This window comes from Anneissia japonica, unplaced genomic scaffold, assembly GCF_011630105.1.
Source record: "Anneissia japonica isolate Jap-2015-1 unplaced genomic scaffold, ASM1163010v1 scaffold119_len492752_cov174, whole genome shotgun sequence".
Taxonomy (NCBI): Eukaryota; Metazoa; Echinodermata; class Crinoidea; order Comatulida; family Comatulidae; genus Anneissia; species Anneissia japonica.
This window is the reverse complement of record NW_022730737.1, coordinates 110,405-128,246: the sequence shown is the minus strand read 5'-3', so window position 1 is coordinate 128,246 and position 17,842 is coordinate 110,405. Positions and strand designations below refer to the sequence as shown.

At 32.8% G+C, this 17,842-nt stretch overlaps 1 protein-coding gene across 1 annotated transcript in view; it reads left to right on the top strand.

Annotated features, from left to right (window-relative positions):
- LOC117114999 (A disintegrin and metalloproteinase with thrombospondin motifs 16-like) overlaps positions 1 to 17,842 on the top strand; it is a 96,852-nt gene that overhangs the window by 57,137 nt on the left and 21,873 nt on the right. Inside the window, exons 6-12 of the mRNA XM_033258629.1 lie at positions 52 to 259; positions 6,351 to 6,547; positions 7,097 to 7,180; positions 7,757 to 7,916; positions 12,141 to 12,246; positions 12,581 to 12,718; positions 14,580 to 14,742. Of these exons, the coding sequence (XP_033114520.1) occupies positions 52 to 259; positions 6,351 to 6,547; positions 7,097 to 7,180; positions 7,757 to 7,916; positions 12,141 to 12,246; positions 12,581 to 12,718; positions 14,580 to 14,742 (1,056 nt within the window). The remainder of the gene's footprint in view (positions 1 to 51; positions 260 to 6,350; positions 6,548 to 7,096; positions 7,181 to 7,756; positions 7,917 to 12,140; positions 12,247 to 12,580; positions 12,719 to 14,579; positions 14,743 to 17,842) is intronic.

The following is a 17,842-nucleotide window of genomic DNA, read 5'->3' as shown; positions in this document are numbered from 1 at the left end:
TGATATTTTAATATTTACTCTGAAAATAAATGCAGTTTCTTTCTTTTATAGACTGGCTTAATACGTACAACTGAAACGGACTACTTTATTCAACCACTACCGGAACATATAGCACTGGCACAAAACTTTACAGCGGGATCTGACCACTCTCCTCACATTATCTATAAAAGGTCCGCAGCCATACGACACCATAAGCATGAACCAAAGATAGGTAAAGCTAAAAGCAAAAAGGATCATTTTTGTGGAAGGAAAAAAAAATGTAAGTATATAAGAAAATTTAATGTGATAGGTTTGTTTTATAAAAGTGTTAACCTGGGGTTTTTTAAATATTGCATGCACCTCAAACAAGGCCTAAGAGACACTTTCTAGGTAAGAGGTTAATTTTTTATTAATTATATTTATATACCACGAAAAGCTTGCAGGTTGAAACATAGTGTGAACTACTTCACATCCTGTCAACAACGCAAGCTGGGGTATCTATATGGCCAGCAAGAATGGTTAGAGTGCTGTTTGATTGTCTGACCTCCAAAGTTCAATAACCGGAATGAAAACCACTGTGCCAAACCGCCTTCCACTAAATTATTTGTTTTCTGAATGTTTTATAATAACAACAAACTTATAAATTCAAGTTATGTGAAATGTGAAAATACTATAAATCACTCTGTTTTTCTTATTTTTTTTTAGTTGCCTTTGTAAGAACTATTTAATTATGTATAGAAAGTGCCAATTAGATGAAAATGTAAATAATAAAACTTATATCTGGCAAATGACAATTTACTTTGGATAAGTATATAAAAATATATATACCAATATTAAAATTGGTTAGCAGGTTTAAATGGATTTAATCAAATGGAACAACTGCTCTTTAAAGAATTTTAATTTCAGTACAATAGATTATTTTTGTGCCTCTTTGGGAAAGAAAATTGGGATAAATATGTCCTTGGCATCCAGGTTTTTCACATGTAAGATAATTCTTGAAATTGATGAAAACCCATAACAGAACAATTATATGGATCAAAACCAAAATACATTGATTTCTTTGATTTTTTTCAAGGTTGGGTTTAGGTTTAACTATCTGAATCCTTTCACAACAACCCAATTCGGATATTGTGTATATCTTGTATGACAGCAGGCTTAGAATACACAAAGGTGGATACAATAGTCGCATTACATATTCTGTTTAATAATTTGACAGTTGTGATTCAATGCAAACTCTTTTAATGCTCAGAATAGATATATCCATTAGCCAGACAAAGACTTTTTTCTAAAGGAAGTTAATCATGATCAAACCTTTCCCAATACAAAAATGAAAGCTTCAATTTCACCTAATTTTCCTCATTTTTATTTGCTGTTTGAATTTCTATAAGGACAATATTTAAAGTATTAGTAGGAGTGGGTCCAAAAAAAACAAAAAAAATGGGGAAAAAAGGAAAGAAAGAAGAAAAGAATGGAGTATGTTACTCTAAAAACAGATGATTTAAATTCAGTGTTAAGCATTAAAAAAATCTTTAAATTACAAAAATACATGAAGACCTAAAAAGAAAGTCACAATAATTCAGCTCAGTGGTTTTATGTAAAACATCATTTGTACGAAAGATTAGCATGAATTGAAAATTACAGAAATACCTAACAAATTTCATTCATACCAACCAGTACCTCAACTTCAATTTCCATGATCCTTTATAAATATAAATTTGTTTTCTTTCTTTGGAATTGTTATTGAAGAAAAGAAAAGAAAATAAATGTTCAAAAAGAAAATAAATGTGCAAAGTCATATAAATTTGCAACTATCATTTTGAGGCTGTGTGTAGCAAGTATGATGCTGTGTCAATGTTACAAAAGTTCAAATAAATTGTTATTATTATTATTATTATTATTATTGCAAGTATGAAATCAAAGAAACCATTAGACCTTTCAACTCAGGAATAATGGAACACAAGAACTACATCAAACAAACACAATAAAAAAGAGGGTTTAAACCAGGGCAGCATAAGGCCAAGTAAAAAAAAAACATGTTTCACGTCCGGCTTTTTTTTTTAAATTGAGGGAGAGGCCTTTTTTATTTTTTATTTTTCAAAATGGCCGCCATTCTACAGCCTCGGTTTACCAGTCGCATTTAGGAATCATTGTTACTGTATACAATCGGAATGTTCCCGATGTTACGTCTCAGACGTCTTCACATGAAACTATTCCATACAATCTGACATAGAGGGCCAGTATAACGGGAAATTTCAGAATTCATCGGAAATCATCGGCCGTATTCTATTGGGACTTTCGTGCTCTGCTCAACAGAAACTGCTCAACGAAGTTAACGCTCGAAATTTATCGTTGAGTTTTATACTCAACGGGATAACATACTCAACGTATAGTCCCAATCGAATACGGCAATTGTATGCATGACAAACACGCTCTAGTGAAGCGAACTCGAGGTTTGCCGCCTGACGCCCAGAGTAGGCGACGGTCTAGGCCTAGCCTAGAGATATCGGGCTAGCCTAGGTAGAGATATTGGGCTAGCCTAGGCATAGCTTTACTATACGAAAGGTTAGACGAAGATATTGCACTATTTTAGGCTAGGGTATTTATTTTTCCAACATTTAATTCTAAATTTTCGATATATTTTTTCTTTATTTTCATGAATTTTCCAAAAATAAAAAATTAAAAAAAAATCAAGGCGGGCGAAAAAAACGATGCGGGCGGGGACGCAAAACATGTTTTTTTTTTTATTTGGCCTAATCATCTATTTGTACAAAGCAAGTCAGCCATTACAAGATCACATGTTACAATTAAATCACTGTAGAACAGACTGAGACATCTAAATAATATTAGAATATAAAAGGCCAATACAACAAATGATAGGATGTAGCAAGTTTTTCCCACATATACTTTACGACAACTGTAAATAGTGTATGTTTATGTTGCTTGTACATTGCTGTAGCTTTTCATTGGGATTTACACTATCCAACAACTGCAGAGAATATATGTTTATTATTTTGATTGAGTTATGATCTGAAACTCTTACATGGTTCATATAATTTCCTGAATGATTAAGAGGCTAAGCCTGTACTATACGAATTAATTAATCTGTACGATAGTGCCAAAAATAAATATGATATACCAGTAAACTTTATACATTAATAATAATATACTAACATATGCTAACTTGTGTAGAAAATAGAATATTAAAAAATAATTTGTTAAACTGTTGAGAATAATTCTAGAACTGGAAATAATTTAATATATTTAGAATTCTTTTTGTTGAATTAAAACATAGTAAGGACATTATGTGGCAAAGATAAGCCAAACCAATCACTCGTCGCAAAAATCAATTTTGAGTTATTAATACAGTGTTAAAAATAAAAATGAGAGTTATAAAATGGTAAAAGAATCATTTAAATCTGACATTTCCTTATTAGTTACGAGCGTTTAAACATACAGCTGTTTAAAGAACGGTATTTGAGAAATCAGCCTTCAAAGGTAATTATTTCAGGCGTTTACAGGCAAAAAACAATCAACAAATTGTTGAAAATTATTGTTTTAACATTGAAAATGGGGAAAACAACAGTATATCATGATGTATAGATATATAAATGTTAGTTCAGTGCAGTAAAATAGATTTCAACAATTTTGACATTTCAGCATGTTTTGGCCAATATCTCTAAACACGATTTGCGATGAGTGGCTGGTTTGGCTTGCCTTTGCCACATATAGTATAATAGTTGTCATCTCAGTTAAGCTAGTAGTACGGTAATAGCAGTTGTGAAGTAGTTTACATTGTGCAACTACGAGTGCACTATTGGCTAGCCCCAAGCCACTTGATATCTATATGTTTATGAAACCGTTTCTGCTGGCCAAAGGCAGGGTTCTGAGTGTACTTAAGGGAATCGGGCAGGGTGTCCTATGTGTACAGAACACAACTGCACTTTGTTGTAATACTTGAAAGCTGTACCGCAGCCAGATTATAGATTTCCCCCAATCTATAATCCCATAAAGAGAACGGGTAACCGAACACAGCAATTATATAATTGTAACAATGTACTATTTGTTTATCTTTGTCTAGTTACACAATAGTTTTTCACCTTAGCTATGACTTGATATGAGTACTTTAAGGGTTTAAGATCCAGGGTAGCTCCTTGAGAGGAAGTTCCTCCTCCAGTGTGGATTCAGCTAAAGCATCTGATCTTATTGTACACTTTGGAAGTTACTGAAATTGATAGTAGTTCTTATATTATAAATTAAAGAGGTATGCCAATAATGGCTGTGAGTGCTGAAAGTGCTGGTGTTTTCACATTGGCCTCGCGCTTTATGTAGTGGACACTACTTTATATGATGTCGCCTGGCCGGTGCTCTATATACGTGTTTTGTCTATACTTTTAGGTGTTTGACATTGTTCAGATTGTTCATTTCAATTCCAGAATTTTAACCAACATTATTATTTACACATTATAATTATAGTAATCTTAACCAAGATAATGTAAATTGAAATGTAACAGAATCATTTTTTATAACCTCATTTTTTGTTGCAGTGTGGAACTGAAAAATACAGGGTGTTTTACTCTATATGACGGAACTGAAAGTTCAAAACATCAAAATATCAATCAACAATTCAATTCATTCCCTCAAATATAATTTTTTTCTGTCTTTAAGTGAAATTTTTTTCCGATAAAATTTATGGGAGTAGAACCTACCAAATGCTTTTAAAGTTGTAACATAGTAGTAAATCAAAGTAAACATAACAGAACTTCAAGATCTAACTAAAGATTTGTACATTAGATATATACTGAACATTACATGTAGACTGATAGTGATAATCTTCTAAGAACACTTTTAAATCTACATCCATTAGTAGAGATTAATAGCAGAATGCGGACAACCCCTTACAAATGGATTTGTGTTTGTATGAACATTATATAAAACATGATGGATTAGTTCCAAGTTCATCTGCAAATCTCAGTCTTTTGTTACCATTATCTTTCTGTTAGCTACTGTCTATCAGCGTCTTTTCTGCGGGATAATTCCAATACACAGTGGACAATAATAGTCATTATATAGTTAGGTAAAATTTGTACCTTTTGCAGCCCATCACAGACATTGACAGTTTAAGGTCATGTATAATCAATAAAGTATCTTAAATCAGTGATTTCATTCTTAGAGTAATTAAGTCAATCAATACATCTTATTAGGCATCCAAATATTAATTCTTCTCTGCTAGTGTATTAAGTTAAGCCATGAATGAATGCAATGAGGCACGCATGACAGATTGTTTTTAATGTGATGATCCGTTTCAACTGCAACTGGCACTCTGCAGTCACCAAGATGGATTGGTCGGCCGGCCAATGCATAGTTTTAAGTTGTCTGGCTCAAAGTATAAAATTGTAAAACTATCTAATAAGTGCTATACTAACATTTATAATTACAGTACTGTATAATTTATTTTGTTATATGGTCTGTTTCTATAGACATCAACCTTTTGGTTGACCCTCCAAACTCTTGTTTCTTATCTCAAACTTTTATGTGACATCAAACAACAAATGACACAATACAGCCATAGATTGCAAATAAATGAATATAAATTGTTGAACTTGAATTTGTGTTTTTCTGAATTGGTCTTTTGTTCACATATAAGTAGCTTATCTAAATGAAATCTTGTTTAAAACTAGTTGAACGGGGTAGTTACTTACGTTGTTTGATACGCAAGATTGACAATTGAAGTGTTAACAAAAGCGTTGATTCTATTTAGGTACACTGGTTTAATTGTGTTATAAGTGGTAGTTAAATACTAACTCGTATATTTTAAGATAGAGTATATGAAAGTACTGTACAATAATGTTGTTAAAGAATGATTTATGACAATAATTTTGTTCACACTTCAGTTCAGTCATCACATTTTAGAGATTTTTGTGGTGGATGTATCTCAGGGGGGGGGGGAGTGGTGGAACTCAGAACGATAGCGGTGGAAGAAGAACTCAGAACGATTAGCTATTTAAGTACACAGATTAGCTCTTAAACAATCATTGCTATAAAATAAGAATTTTTTAGAAACTAAAATATTCTCTTGTAGAATTAAAAGAAACATGTTTTTTCACTCATGTTTGTCTGAACACAAGTGTCTCTATTTGTTTTGGTAATTTTAAATAAATTTTATTTTTGAAAATTAATAACACTAATTGGCAATCTTGTGATTTGCAAACATCTAAATTGCAATGTTGCTCTGTTGTTTTGCACTATTATTTTATTTTAAGTGCAAGCTGGTTATTACTGTAGCCCAACTGAATAATAATACAATAGATTACAGTATATCAATGAAAAAATCAGTTGGATTTTTAAAATTGTTCTTGATTTGTTGTCTTCAGACATGCCAACTAGAGTTGAGGAACCATTACACTTTATTGATGAGTACCCGGTATCGGCAAATAGAACTCGTCGGTCAATTGCGGCAAACATGGTAACCGCCAGGAACGTTGGAATCCTAGTGGTAGTTGATCCTAAAATGGTAGAGAGTCATGGAGATGCACATATCACAACTTATGTTCTAACAGTTTTCAACATGGTACAGTAGATTATAAAACTATTTTTCCTTATGAATCTTAATTGAAACCATTTTGCTGTTGCAATGTCAAACATGTGTTTCATTTTGTTTGGATTGGATATCCTTTGCCAACATTTTGAATATTTTGTACATTCATAGCATTATTGTTCAGGGGGTTCTAAGGGGAGCCACACATCTTCTCAGAAAAGCTTGTGCTGCACTCGCCCCCTTCCCTGAAGTTGTTGTAGCAAAAAAATATGCTAAAGCACGGAAAAATCCCCCACCCCCTCAACATTTGTATACCCCTAGATATGCTACTGGTGAACAGCCATGTTTACATATTCTCTTCTTTGAAAATCTTAGCCACTGTATGTTTGAGCATATGCTCAAATTCAACAATAATTACATTTTTGTTTATATTTATTCCATGTACTTTACACTTTTATGAGACCATGGTATGATGCACTACTGTATATAAATACTAGTGCATGCTCAGCATAGTAGCATGCACCATGCAATTCAATCAACTTTATTGCTGATTTTAGAAGTTCTTTTGTTTTCTTTTTACAGGTGAAAACGTTATTCCATGACAGTAGTATAGGAAGCAGTGTCAACTTCATACTCGTCAGTTTAGTGATACTCCACGATGAAGAGGTCAGTTTCACAGCCTTTTCTCTTTTTAATACATCTACATTTTTAAAAATAGATTTCAGAATTTGCCAATGGTAGACCCAAATCAAAACTTACTTGTTCCAAGATCTATATTATTAAAATCAAATGAACTTATTCTTTTACCTTTTATTGTCTATAGTTTGATTGAGATATCCTCAAATTGACATGGTTGACTGCACACAGTGACCTACCATTGCGGTCTCATAACCTTAAAATAGTTGCCAAGTTTAGCAGTTTTTAATACTATAGCTATCAAGGAAGTGTTTTTTCTTTCCTGTTGGTAACATGTTCGTTCAGTACTTTTATGTTGGAGTGATTTTTTACCCTACCTGGCTTGCATACTGAATACTCGGTACGTTCCCAAATACTTTGGGAAAAAATCTTGCAAGTGATTCGGGTGTAATAGAACCCACGACCTCCAGATAACTAGCCTGGTGTCTGAAATACTAGACCACTGAGCTTGTGCTATATAGTGGATAGTGTTGAATCCGATCCCCACGTACTAAAGGATACACTTTCATTGTTAATATGAATTGATTCTTGTTCTTGTCACTATAGCCTGGACTTCAACTAACTCACCATGCTGACAACACACTAAACAGTTTTTGCCAGTGGCAGTCGACTCTAACAACCCCCAACGGTTCCAAGCATGATCACGCTATCCTGATGACGGGAATGGATATCTGTTCCTGGAAAAATGAACCGTGCGACACTTTAGGTGAGTGGATCTAATGAGGGTGGCTGGTTATCTGTTCATGAACAAGTGAAAGTTAAGTGTTTTAACAGGTGTCAGAATTGGCAGTGTCCCAGGAGGGAACTTACTAATGCAGGTGTAACAGGCAATGTTCGGGTGAGTGTGGACAAGTTTTACAGGTGAATAATTTGCTAATGTCCAAGAGATATGGTGAATTGATATGGTGAATTTCTGTGGTGTTCTTAGAAGAGTCCTAAGTTGAAAGTGAAAGTCCAGGTGATGACAGTTTCCAGGTGATATCAAAGACTCTTTGTCAGTGTATTCAATGCTACTTCAATCTATTTATGTACTGGAGTTGATGGCTTGTGTTACAGTACCTATATATGCAGAAGTACGGTGCTTAATAAGTACAGTGATAAATACCGCATTTTATCATTGTTTTTACAAAAAAATATGCTGTCACTGATGCAGGGGGTCCTGCTAGGAGAACACATCTAGTTGTATTTTTCTGTATGCCGACTTAGTTCTGGGAGACAAATAATAATACACTAGTTAAAACATGTAAAAATGAATTTTATGAGTTAGTTTCTTTGAGGTTTTTTAGTGTGAGGGATTGAACAAATTATCCATTATTTTCTACTAACTGATGTTTAGTTTCTCCTTGTAGTTTTTAGTATATATATGGACTATTTTATTTACTTTATTTTATGCCTATCAACACTGCTTGTAATTTGCACATTACTATCTATATATAGTTTATGTGTAATGATATAAATTTATCAAGCACATATGCAGGAAATCAGCCATGGCACCAGGAATTAGGACCAGACCTTGAAACTCAAATTTGATAACTCTTAAAACAAGACTAACTACATGTTACTATAATTTTGCCGAATTAATTCTGGTAAACCGCAACTTAGGAAAGTGTTGTCATAAAAATAATATTTTTTATGAAACATGCTACCTGCTTTTAGATGTGAGTAAACCAATATCAAAGTTAGCATCACTTATATAACACAGTGGCAGATCAGGAATATTTGAAATAGAGGGGGCCCAAGGAGGGACTTCTATAGATGGAAGGTTCAAAAGCCACCACATTAGGGTTGAGGTACAAACATTTGAGGCTGTGGCACATAAAGACAAAATTTGATTGGATAGGCCCCTCTTCCTGAATATTCATCTGCAGTGTCATTTTAAATAGTACTGTACATTTATGTCAGCCTATTTATATATTGCCTCTTACTGTCATTTCTTCGAGTCAGTGAGCAGTAACCCCACACTTTAAAAGACAACAAATAGTTATTGTAAAATTAATTAAAAGTCATTTATGGGATACAAAGACTTAACCCTATGAGAACTTTTAAAAAACATGATGACCAATGTGCATAGCCATATATTCCGATAGCCATATACTCATCTTGTACTTATAGTGATCAATAGAAAAAGTGAAAGTACATGAAAGCTCATATAAATACATTTTCTATCTAGACTTTAAAGTGTTACCTTTTTAATGACCAATGGGAACTCTTTCTATAAAACAGACTACAGAATGCCGTTCCCATTGGTCAGTAAACAGTTTTTCATAAAACAGACTGCTAAATGCAGTCTCCAAACCTCATGGTTCTTAATTTAACATGTCCCATTGGATCAGAGTATGTTATCCTGATAAATAGTTTGGTGTGGAGTTGTTATGGATTCTCGATCCTGTAATTATTTATCCACTTATCCAGAAGCCCCCAAAGCACAAATAAATAGCTCACCGGCTTACACTGATTGGACCGAGTATTTTTAAATTTTTTATAATTTTTTTTAGTTTCTTTTCTGTCTGGTTTAACACATGGGATGTTATTCATATGCTACTTTAAGTCTACTTATGATACTGCATTACATAAATATATGAATGACAACAATGTGCTCTAGTAGAAGCAGAGGGTGCACTGATTAGTTTTAGATATGAAAGAATACAGTAATGCATACTCTAAGAAAAGACATACATGCCATCGTGATGGGATTTAATATTTCAACTCTTTATTGGGTCATTATCAGGAATAACAACTTATCCATATTTACAGGCCTAAATAATTACCAAAAGTATTAACAAATTAGAAGACATTAGTAGATCTAGATTTACCGTATAAAGGTTTATTTGTTTAGCTCTGGTTAATCTTTCGGACTTTAATGGTGTTCTAATTATGCCCCTTTATAAAAACCAAAACTGTGTTACTGAAAATGCAATCCAGTGGAAGGAAAGATTAAATAAATAAAATAAATAAATTAGACAGGATATTTTCAAGTGACAGGCTTAGCAGCTGTCTGGTGTGTGCCTTTATGATTTGCATCCATGCGGAAAAACTAAGGAAAAGTTGTGATCAGTGCAACTGGGGCGTTTATTAGTTGGGGTCACTTAGGAGCAGGTAATTCTGTCCGTTGGTCAAACAGGTATCATGTATAGAACTTTTTATTTGTTTATATTCATGAAAAATATACAAGAAAAACAAAATAGCTAACATTTTTCTTATCAGTTGATGGAGTAGGATTGTTGGAGCATGAAATTGAAAATTCTTTAAACTTTAAAAAAAAATTAAAAGTCTTGTTAATAAGTTTTAACTCATAAAACAAAAAAGTTGAATATATAAGTCAAATATATTTAAAAAGCAGATTACTTGGGCTGGAGGGGGAGTGGGGGATGTTGGAGAACTTATGGTGGCCATTCCATATTGTGACAATTAACAATGGAATATTTTGAGAAAGTGGACATCCTAACCAATAACTACACTGATTTAAAAATGTGGAGAAAAATATTGCTTCAGAAAGCTGACCGCATCTCTAGAAGTAGGACTAGAATTTTCACTGTCTGAATATAAATATGTGCAAAGCCTTTGGGAATATATATATAACTTGTATTAGTCACAGGTTGCATAAAGATGACAGGGATAATATAATTTTTATATTTTGCGGCATTTGTTGTTTTTATCCCATCATAGGCAGGCGACACATGACACCCTCGGGTCTTCAAACAAAAAATTCTTGTCTTCATCTTTTTAATCTTTTCTACTCATTCTTTCTGCCATCCATCAAAAAAGTAAGGTTAAAGATATGATATGCAACATAATTATAATTTTGTGAGGGTAACTATAGCAAACCTAATTTGAATATAAAAATATAATATAATAATTATTGCATTATATAAGTTTGACTTTTTTTATTTTAAAGGCTACTCTAATATTTCTAACTTTTTTTTTCATTTGAGATATAATAGGCATACGTTACTATAAATTATTTAATTTAATTATATTTTTTTGAGAGGATGAATGTAGCAAAATTAACTTGAAACTATACTAATGTAATGATAACTGATATTTAATATTGACTTTTTATTTTAGGCCTACTGTAAACTGGCAGGGGTTTCATTATTTAAAATAAATTTGGTATGATACTCAAAAGTGATATGCTAGAATTCTATCAGATTGTAAAAATTGTTAATACTAATAACTTTTTGACAGTTACTATTAAAATTTGACATTCCATGCCAAATTTTAAATAAATTAATTAGGTTTCAGTAAACAAAGTAAGAGATAAGACTGAAAGCTCCATGTAAATGAGCGTTGGTTGATTTGTTGCGTCTGCATGTAGCCCTTAGATCAAGGCCAGGCCCCAGGGGAGTGGCAGTACGTTGGGTCAGGTTTTCTGCTAAACTGTGCAAAACACTGCAGTGAGGAAGGGTGAATCACAGGCTAGGCTAGGTTAGCTCTCCCCTTCACAGTCGGTTATAAGTATGCGTAACTCTAAATCAATACGTCACTTGAAATTGCTATCAACAGACAATAACTTAAGGGCATGGAAACTCAAAAGTAGACATTTCAATATAAACAGAAAATTTATAGTATTCATACACGATCCAGTGGTGACGCCAGAAGGAAGTCAGGAGGGGAAATTATTCCTGTTGGACAAGCATGGATCCACGGCTGTCGACTCTACAAGGTCGGACTAAAAACACAGATTTGCCAATTCAAAAAGTTATTTCATCTCATAATAGCCAATTCATAATAGAGTGGTCTAAATACATAATTTTGTGCCATGGTAACCCATAAAATCTCTCCCCATAAACCCCACCAGGGATTTCATTCCGGAAGCCTGACCTTTGGATTGGAGCCCCTGCCTGCAAATTTCTGGAGCCATCACTGACATTACCAGTGGATACATTTCATTCATTCTTAATACAATTAATAACTCATTTATGTTTTACAGGTTTTGCCCCAATTGGTGGCATGTGCAGTAAGTATCGAAGTTGTACTGTCAATGAGGATACTGGCCTAGGATTAGCATTCACCGTCGCACATGAATCAGGACATAGGTAGGTTGCTTCCAACTTCTCACCAATCAGATTGATCCCTACTAGTTGTTTGTTAATGTTAAACACTTTTTGTTTATGTATATTTGACCACTTTCATAATAACAAGTCCACATACTTGCTAAGAAAATAATTAATATTAAGAATAATATGAATCTGAAAATTATTGTTTTTGTAATTTAGTTATTTTGTCATAAACTCTTGAAAAAAAACCCAAATTTTATGTTCTTTCTTTCTTGTTTGAATTATACATTTAATTTTAAATCTTAAAGATGTATATATTTATTAGGTGTTTGATAAATATAGTATTTGATAGATGAAACATTGTTATTTTCAGTTTTGGAATGGTGCATGATGGGGATGGCAATGATTGTACAAAGTCCAGTGGTCACATCATGTCTCCGACACTATCTGGTAGTAACGGCCGGTTTATGTGGTCACAATGTAGTCAAACATACCTTGACGAATTCTTCAAGTAAGTAATACCCTATTCAGACTAGCATTGCATTGTGATCGATGGTAGCAATTGCGACACCCAATCGCAATTCACAATCGTGTTTGAAAGCTCACCAATATTAGTTGATAAGTAATAGATTTTACAATTTTTACCCGTTGCGATTGGGTGCTACAATCTTTATACTCCTGATTACCACAGAATCCAATCACAACGAATCACAACAAATTCCACAGGCACTGATTGGCTGAGGTCAACATATTTCTAGCCACCGGAGGCCTAGGCACTGTGTGCTCATTGATAGAAATCTGGAGTAATGAGTTCTGGACTACCACCAATCACATCACAACAAATCGCAATGGAGTTTAGTCTGAATAGGGTATAAAAGTGTAAAATTAATAAGTAAATATTTTTTAGGCTAAGCCAGTTTATAATTTAAAATGTAATTTTCATTGTTTTTTTTTTTTAAATACATATGTGCTTTTAAAAAATTAAATTCTGAAATAAATGAAATTCATTAAAACTATTCATGATAGTAGCATTCCAAGTGGTTTCATTGACTAAAAGTATCCATATTCAAGCTATGGACGCTTTGTGTCTACCTTCCAGTGAGTATGCCTTGCTGATCTTCTGTTTGATATACAATATTTGTACGACAGATTAAATGGGCCTAGGTTATTAATAAATAAAATACATGAAATTATTTTCTGATGTTATCATAAATTGTGTAAACTTCAACTGGATGGACCGAAGTAGTGAATAACAACTGCTTGAGAGCAGTATTATTATCAAAATCCCTCCTTAAGTTGACCACAAACGCTTTATCCCCCAAAATTAGGTCAAGACAAAATAGATTTAACTGGAAATAATAGATAGGCCTGCTGGTCATCGTTTCTCATTTTCCTGTTGAAAATACTGATCCTAGGTTATATGGAAGATCCCATAGGAGTGTCATTGCTAGATTTAATAGATGGAGGAACAAATCCCCTGAAATATAGTCAATCCCAGGCCCATAGACACCCACCCTAGAGACATAAAATCCAGGCAAGGAGAAAGAGGCTTATAGGGACAATTAAGCTAGCAATTATTTCGTTCCCGATGGGCAGAAAATAAGAAACTTCACGAGACATACTCGCCCTTTCTCAAATGTATTTGTGAAGATGCGTTCATAATAATCTTGTGAAGTCTCTAAGGGGTTTTGAATGAAGGTCCGAAGCCAAGCAGGCTTATCAAAACTGTCTTCAAACCACAAATGGGTTATTATCATTCTGACATTAAGCCTACATACAAATTTACTCTAAGAAACTTTGTCAACATTATGGCGCAATGCCAAAAATGATATTGTTATATGTATGATCCTTGCAAATTTTGATATTTGAAATATTTTTATACAACATATTTTCTGGAAAGTAAGTTTCTTTGTATATACAGTAGGTTATAAAATATATTGTGATCATAACATTTGTTTTATTTTTTTAATTGTATGATAAAAAGACTATTCTGTGTTCATATTTTCTTCCAAATTATTTTCTTTTTTTTTTCTTTTTTAGTTGCATACTTCTATTTTATAGATCAGTCTATATCTTAAATTAAAGTATGTTTAGTTAAATTAATTCACTTTGGTGGTTTTTTTTTTCTTACTTGATTTATATTTGTTTATTTAATGGCAATCACAGACTTGTAAAAGAATATCCTCAGTGTGATACAACTTTTCTGTGTTAATGTTGTTGTTATTGTTATGATTTTGATATAGCACTAACATTTTTTGTTCTCTATAAATATTTGTATAAATATTTATTTCACAGCCTTGTACAATATGAATATTATCTGTTTAAATATAATGTTAATATAATTAATATTATTAATGTCTTTTTCAACCCAGTTCAGAGCAAGCATTATGCCTTGAAGACGAACCCGTTTCAACTGGCCAGTATGATTTTCCGAAGAAGATGCCTGGCGAGATTTATGATCCTGATACTCAGTGTAAATGGCAATTTGGCAAAGACGCTCGTCTCTGCTCATTTGATTTTGGAAAAGTTGCTCAGGTACCAAAGATAAAGTTACAAAGTCCTAAATTTTCAATGATTATATTATTGTAGTCCTACTTGAATATTACTCCAGATGTTTTAAATTGTGGTTCTTTATTTATAGTCCTTGTTTCCCTTTTTTCCCTTTTTTTTTTAGATTTTTTTAAAATTTAATTCTAGTGTGTTGTTTTCATTTATTCACTGTGTTTTGATATGTTGGGATGGGGGGGGGGGAAGAAGATATGAGGTGATTTTAAACTACTTAATATTTTTGCTTCCAACTTTTCTAATGTGGAAACTTGGAGATGGGGAGCAAGCTTTTTTTTTGGGAGGGGGAATTTTCTAATTAAATTTACCTGTAGGAGTAGCTGAGGTTGACAGGTAGATTATTTTATTTTTTAAGAAATGTAAAAAAAACAACATAATAATGAAAGAAATAACACGACAATTGAATCAAGTATGGAATGTAAAGTAGAAGTAGAAAGTTTAAATTTGAACAACTACCTTGAAGGCAAATACTAACTGAATTTTTATAGTCTATTAACCCCATTTTATCTGATACCCAAATCAATAGACATATATGGTATATGATTTAGCCAATATATTTATGCTTCAATACTGTGACTTTGCATTATTTTTTGTTTACACTCTTATTACAGTATCCTCATAACTGTTCTCATTTTATCCACTCTTTCTTCATATTTCATTGCATTTAATCTTGAGGTCATTATTGTTATGGTCAATGTACCATTCAATAACTGCTCTAAGGTTGTTAAAGTGAGCCCTACTTAAAATAATTCAAGATTTCTGAGTTGTGTTTACTTTACAAACTGTATCTTGGTGATTAGAGAGCTGAGTGCACAGAACATTAAAGCATCCTACTTGAGTTGAAAGCAGAATAACAGACACTCCTAAACTGTATTTGATGCTCCAGACTAAATACATCGCTTATAATCAGTTGTCAGTGAGTTCTTAGAGTAAACGTTTAGCTGTTAACATTTAGGTTATGTTTACATGGATAAAGAGCCATGTAAATTAAAACGCTTAGCATTCATCTTTGTCATTGTAAAGATTAAACCATTTTGTTATTTAACCAATGTCCCTTTCCAAACAACAATTATCCAAAATTTGGTGTTAAATCTGAAGAAGTTTTTATATCAAATTGATGATGATATCAGCAGAGGAATGAATATTCATGGGGTTTGCAGCCACCCTACTGATTCGCTTAGCTTTGTAACTGTTTGGGGTTACCCTGTGTAAATGAATAATAATTCATATAAGTATGCCTATTAAGTTTAGGATTGTCTGTTATTCTGCTTTCAACTCAAGGTGCTTTCGGTAAATGAAAACAAATAAATAATACATTATACTTAGTCAAAAATTACCTCATTTCACCTTATTTTGCCAAATAAAACTCTCTCACTTTAAGGCCCCTCCCTAACTTAATCTTAAATCCCCACCATTCTCTTCATGACAATAATCCTAGATATCCCACTTGGTATCAGATACAGTAGCTACCTAGATCCCCTGGCTATGACTACATGATTCGTATCAAATGACAACATGAATCTGGATCGTAGCCTTCAAAAATGTAAATAACATATTTAGGGTCAATTATGGGATATATGTCAATCAGCAGGACCCTGAGTGCAGGTACCACACAAGTAGGCCTACCACGAAAAGCAGGTGCCAGAATAGGTTAGATTCTCAGTTGAGACTTACTGCTAAGGTTTCTTAATATAATGATCACAATATGTGGCATAGACAAGCCAAACCAGTCACTCGTCGCAAATCCTGTTTTGGAGATATAGCCAAAACATACTTGAATTTTAGAAATCTATTTCATTGCACTAAATTAACCTTTAGATATCTATACATCATGCTTTGCTGTTATTTTCCTCATTTTCAATGTTAAAACAACAATTTTTAACGATTTGGTAATGATTTCTGATTAAGAATTGCCTGAAATCTTAAACTTTGAAGGCTGGTTTCTCAAATATTGTTCTTTAGCTGTATGTTTAAACACCTGTAACTTCATAATGAAATTATTCTTTTACCATTTTATAGCTTTAATTTTACTTTTCAATCTAACTAAATATCAATTTTTGCGACGAGTGACTGGTTTGGCTTGTCTTTGCCACATATATCATTTTATTGTCGATTGTTAAAAACCATTTGCTCTTCATAGTCAGTAAATGACCACCACAGGACAGCCATTATATTGAATACCGAATTGTGAATTATATTTAATAATATTTTTTTTATTCTGATTCTCAATGATTTGACTATTCTACCTCTCTGCTAATATAAGGTATTTTCCTCTAAATTTGGGACATGTAAGTTTGCAAAATAGAATATCCGAAAATGTGACAATGAACGCTATAGATATTATAACATTGCAATTTCTGACTGGTTTGATATACAGATTAGCACCTGTTAGACTGTACTCTATCTTTCCATGCTCCGATAATATCAATTTATATACAGCTTGCTCCGATAATATCAATTTATATACAGCTATTTAGTCACTCAACCATATTATGTAACAAGGCAGCATAGAATTGAAATTTTTGACCATAAAAGGATTTTTGTTAATTTGATTTTCAATTTTTATATCTGAAAGTCTGAAAGCGCTTTCACGCTGAACATTTAAAACAGTAAATGTGACACACAATGTGCATTCACCCCGCTCCATGAGGAGTTTTCCTAAATGCATGTAGAACATAAAACACATTCAACATCAAGGATATATAATTACCATTCTACCAGGTAACATTTGATATGCCTGGGGAAGTGGGGAGACACGAGACATATGAATATCCAGAATGGTATTCAAACCGCAACTTTTCAGTTGAAAAGTCAAAATGTTTTTCATGTAAACTGTAGAAATAAGATATGCTGTATGTGTATGAGCTATTATGGTGCGACCCTTTTTATACCTTGTTTCGTAAACTCATTTTTTTTAAAGATCGTCAGAGGGAGGTGGAAAAAATGAAAATAAAATTTTGTTTTCTAATTTGGAAAGTAGTTTTGCCAAAAACATCTAGATGGAGGAGAAAATAGAAATAAACTTTTAGTAGTGAATGTAAAAAGTGTGTAGTATGCGATGGTTAAATGC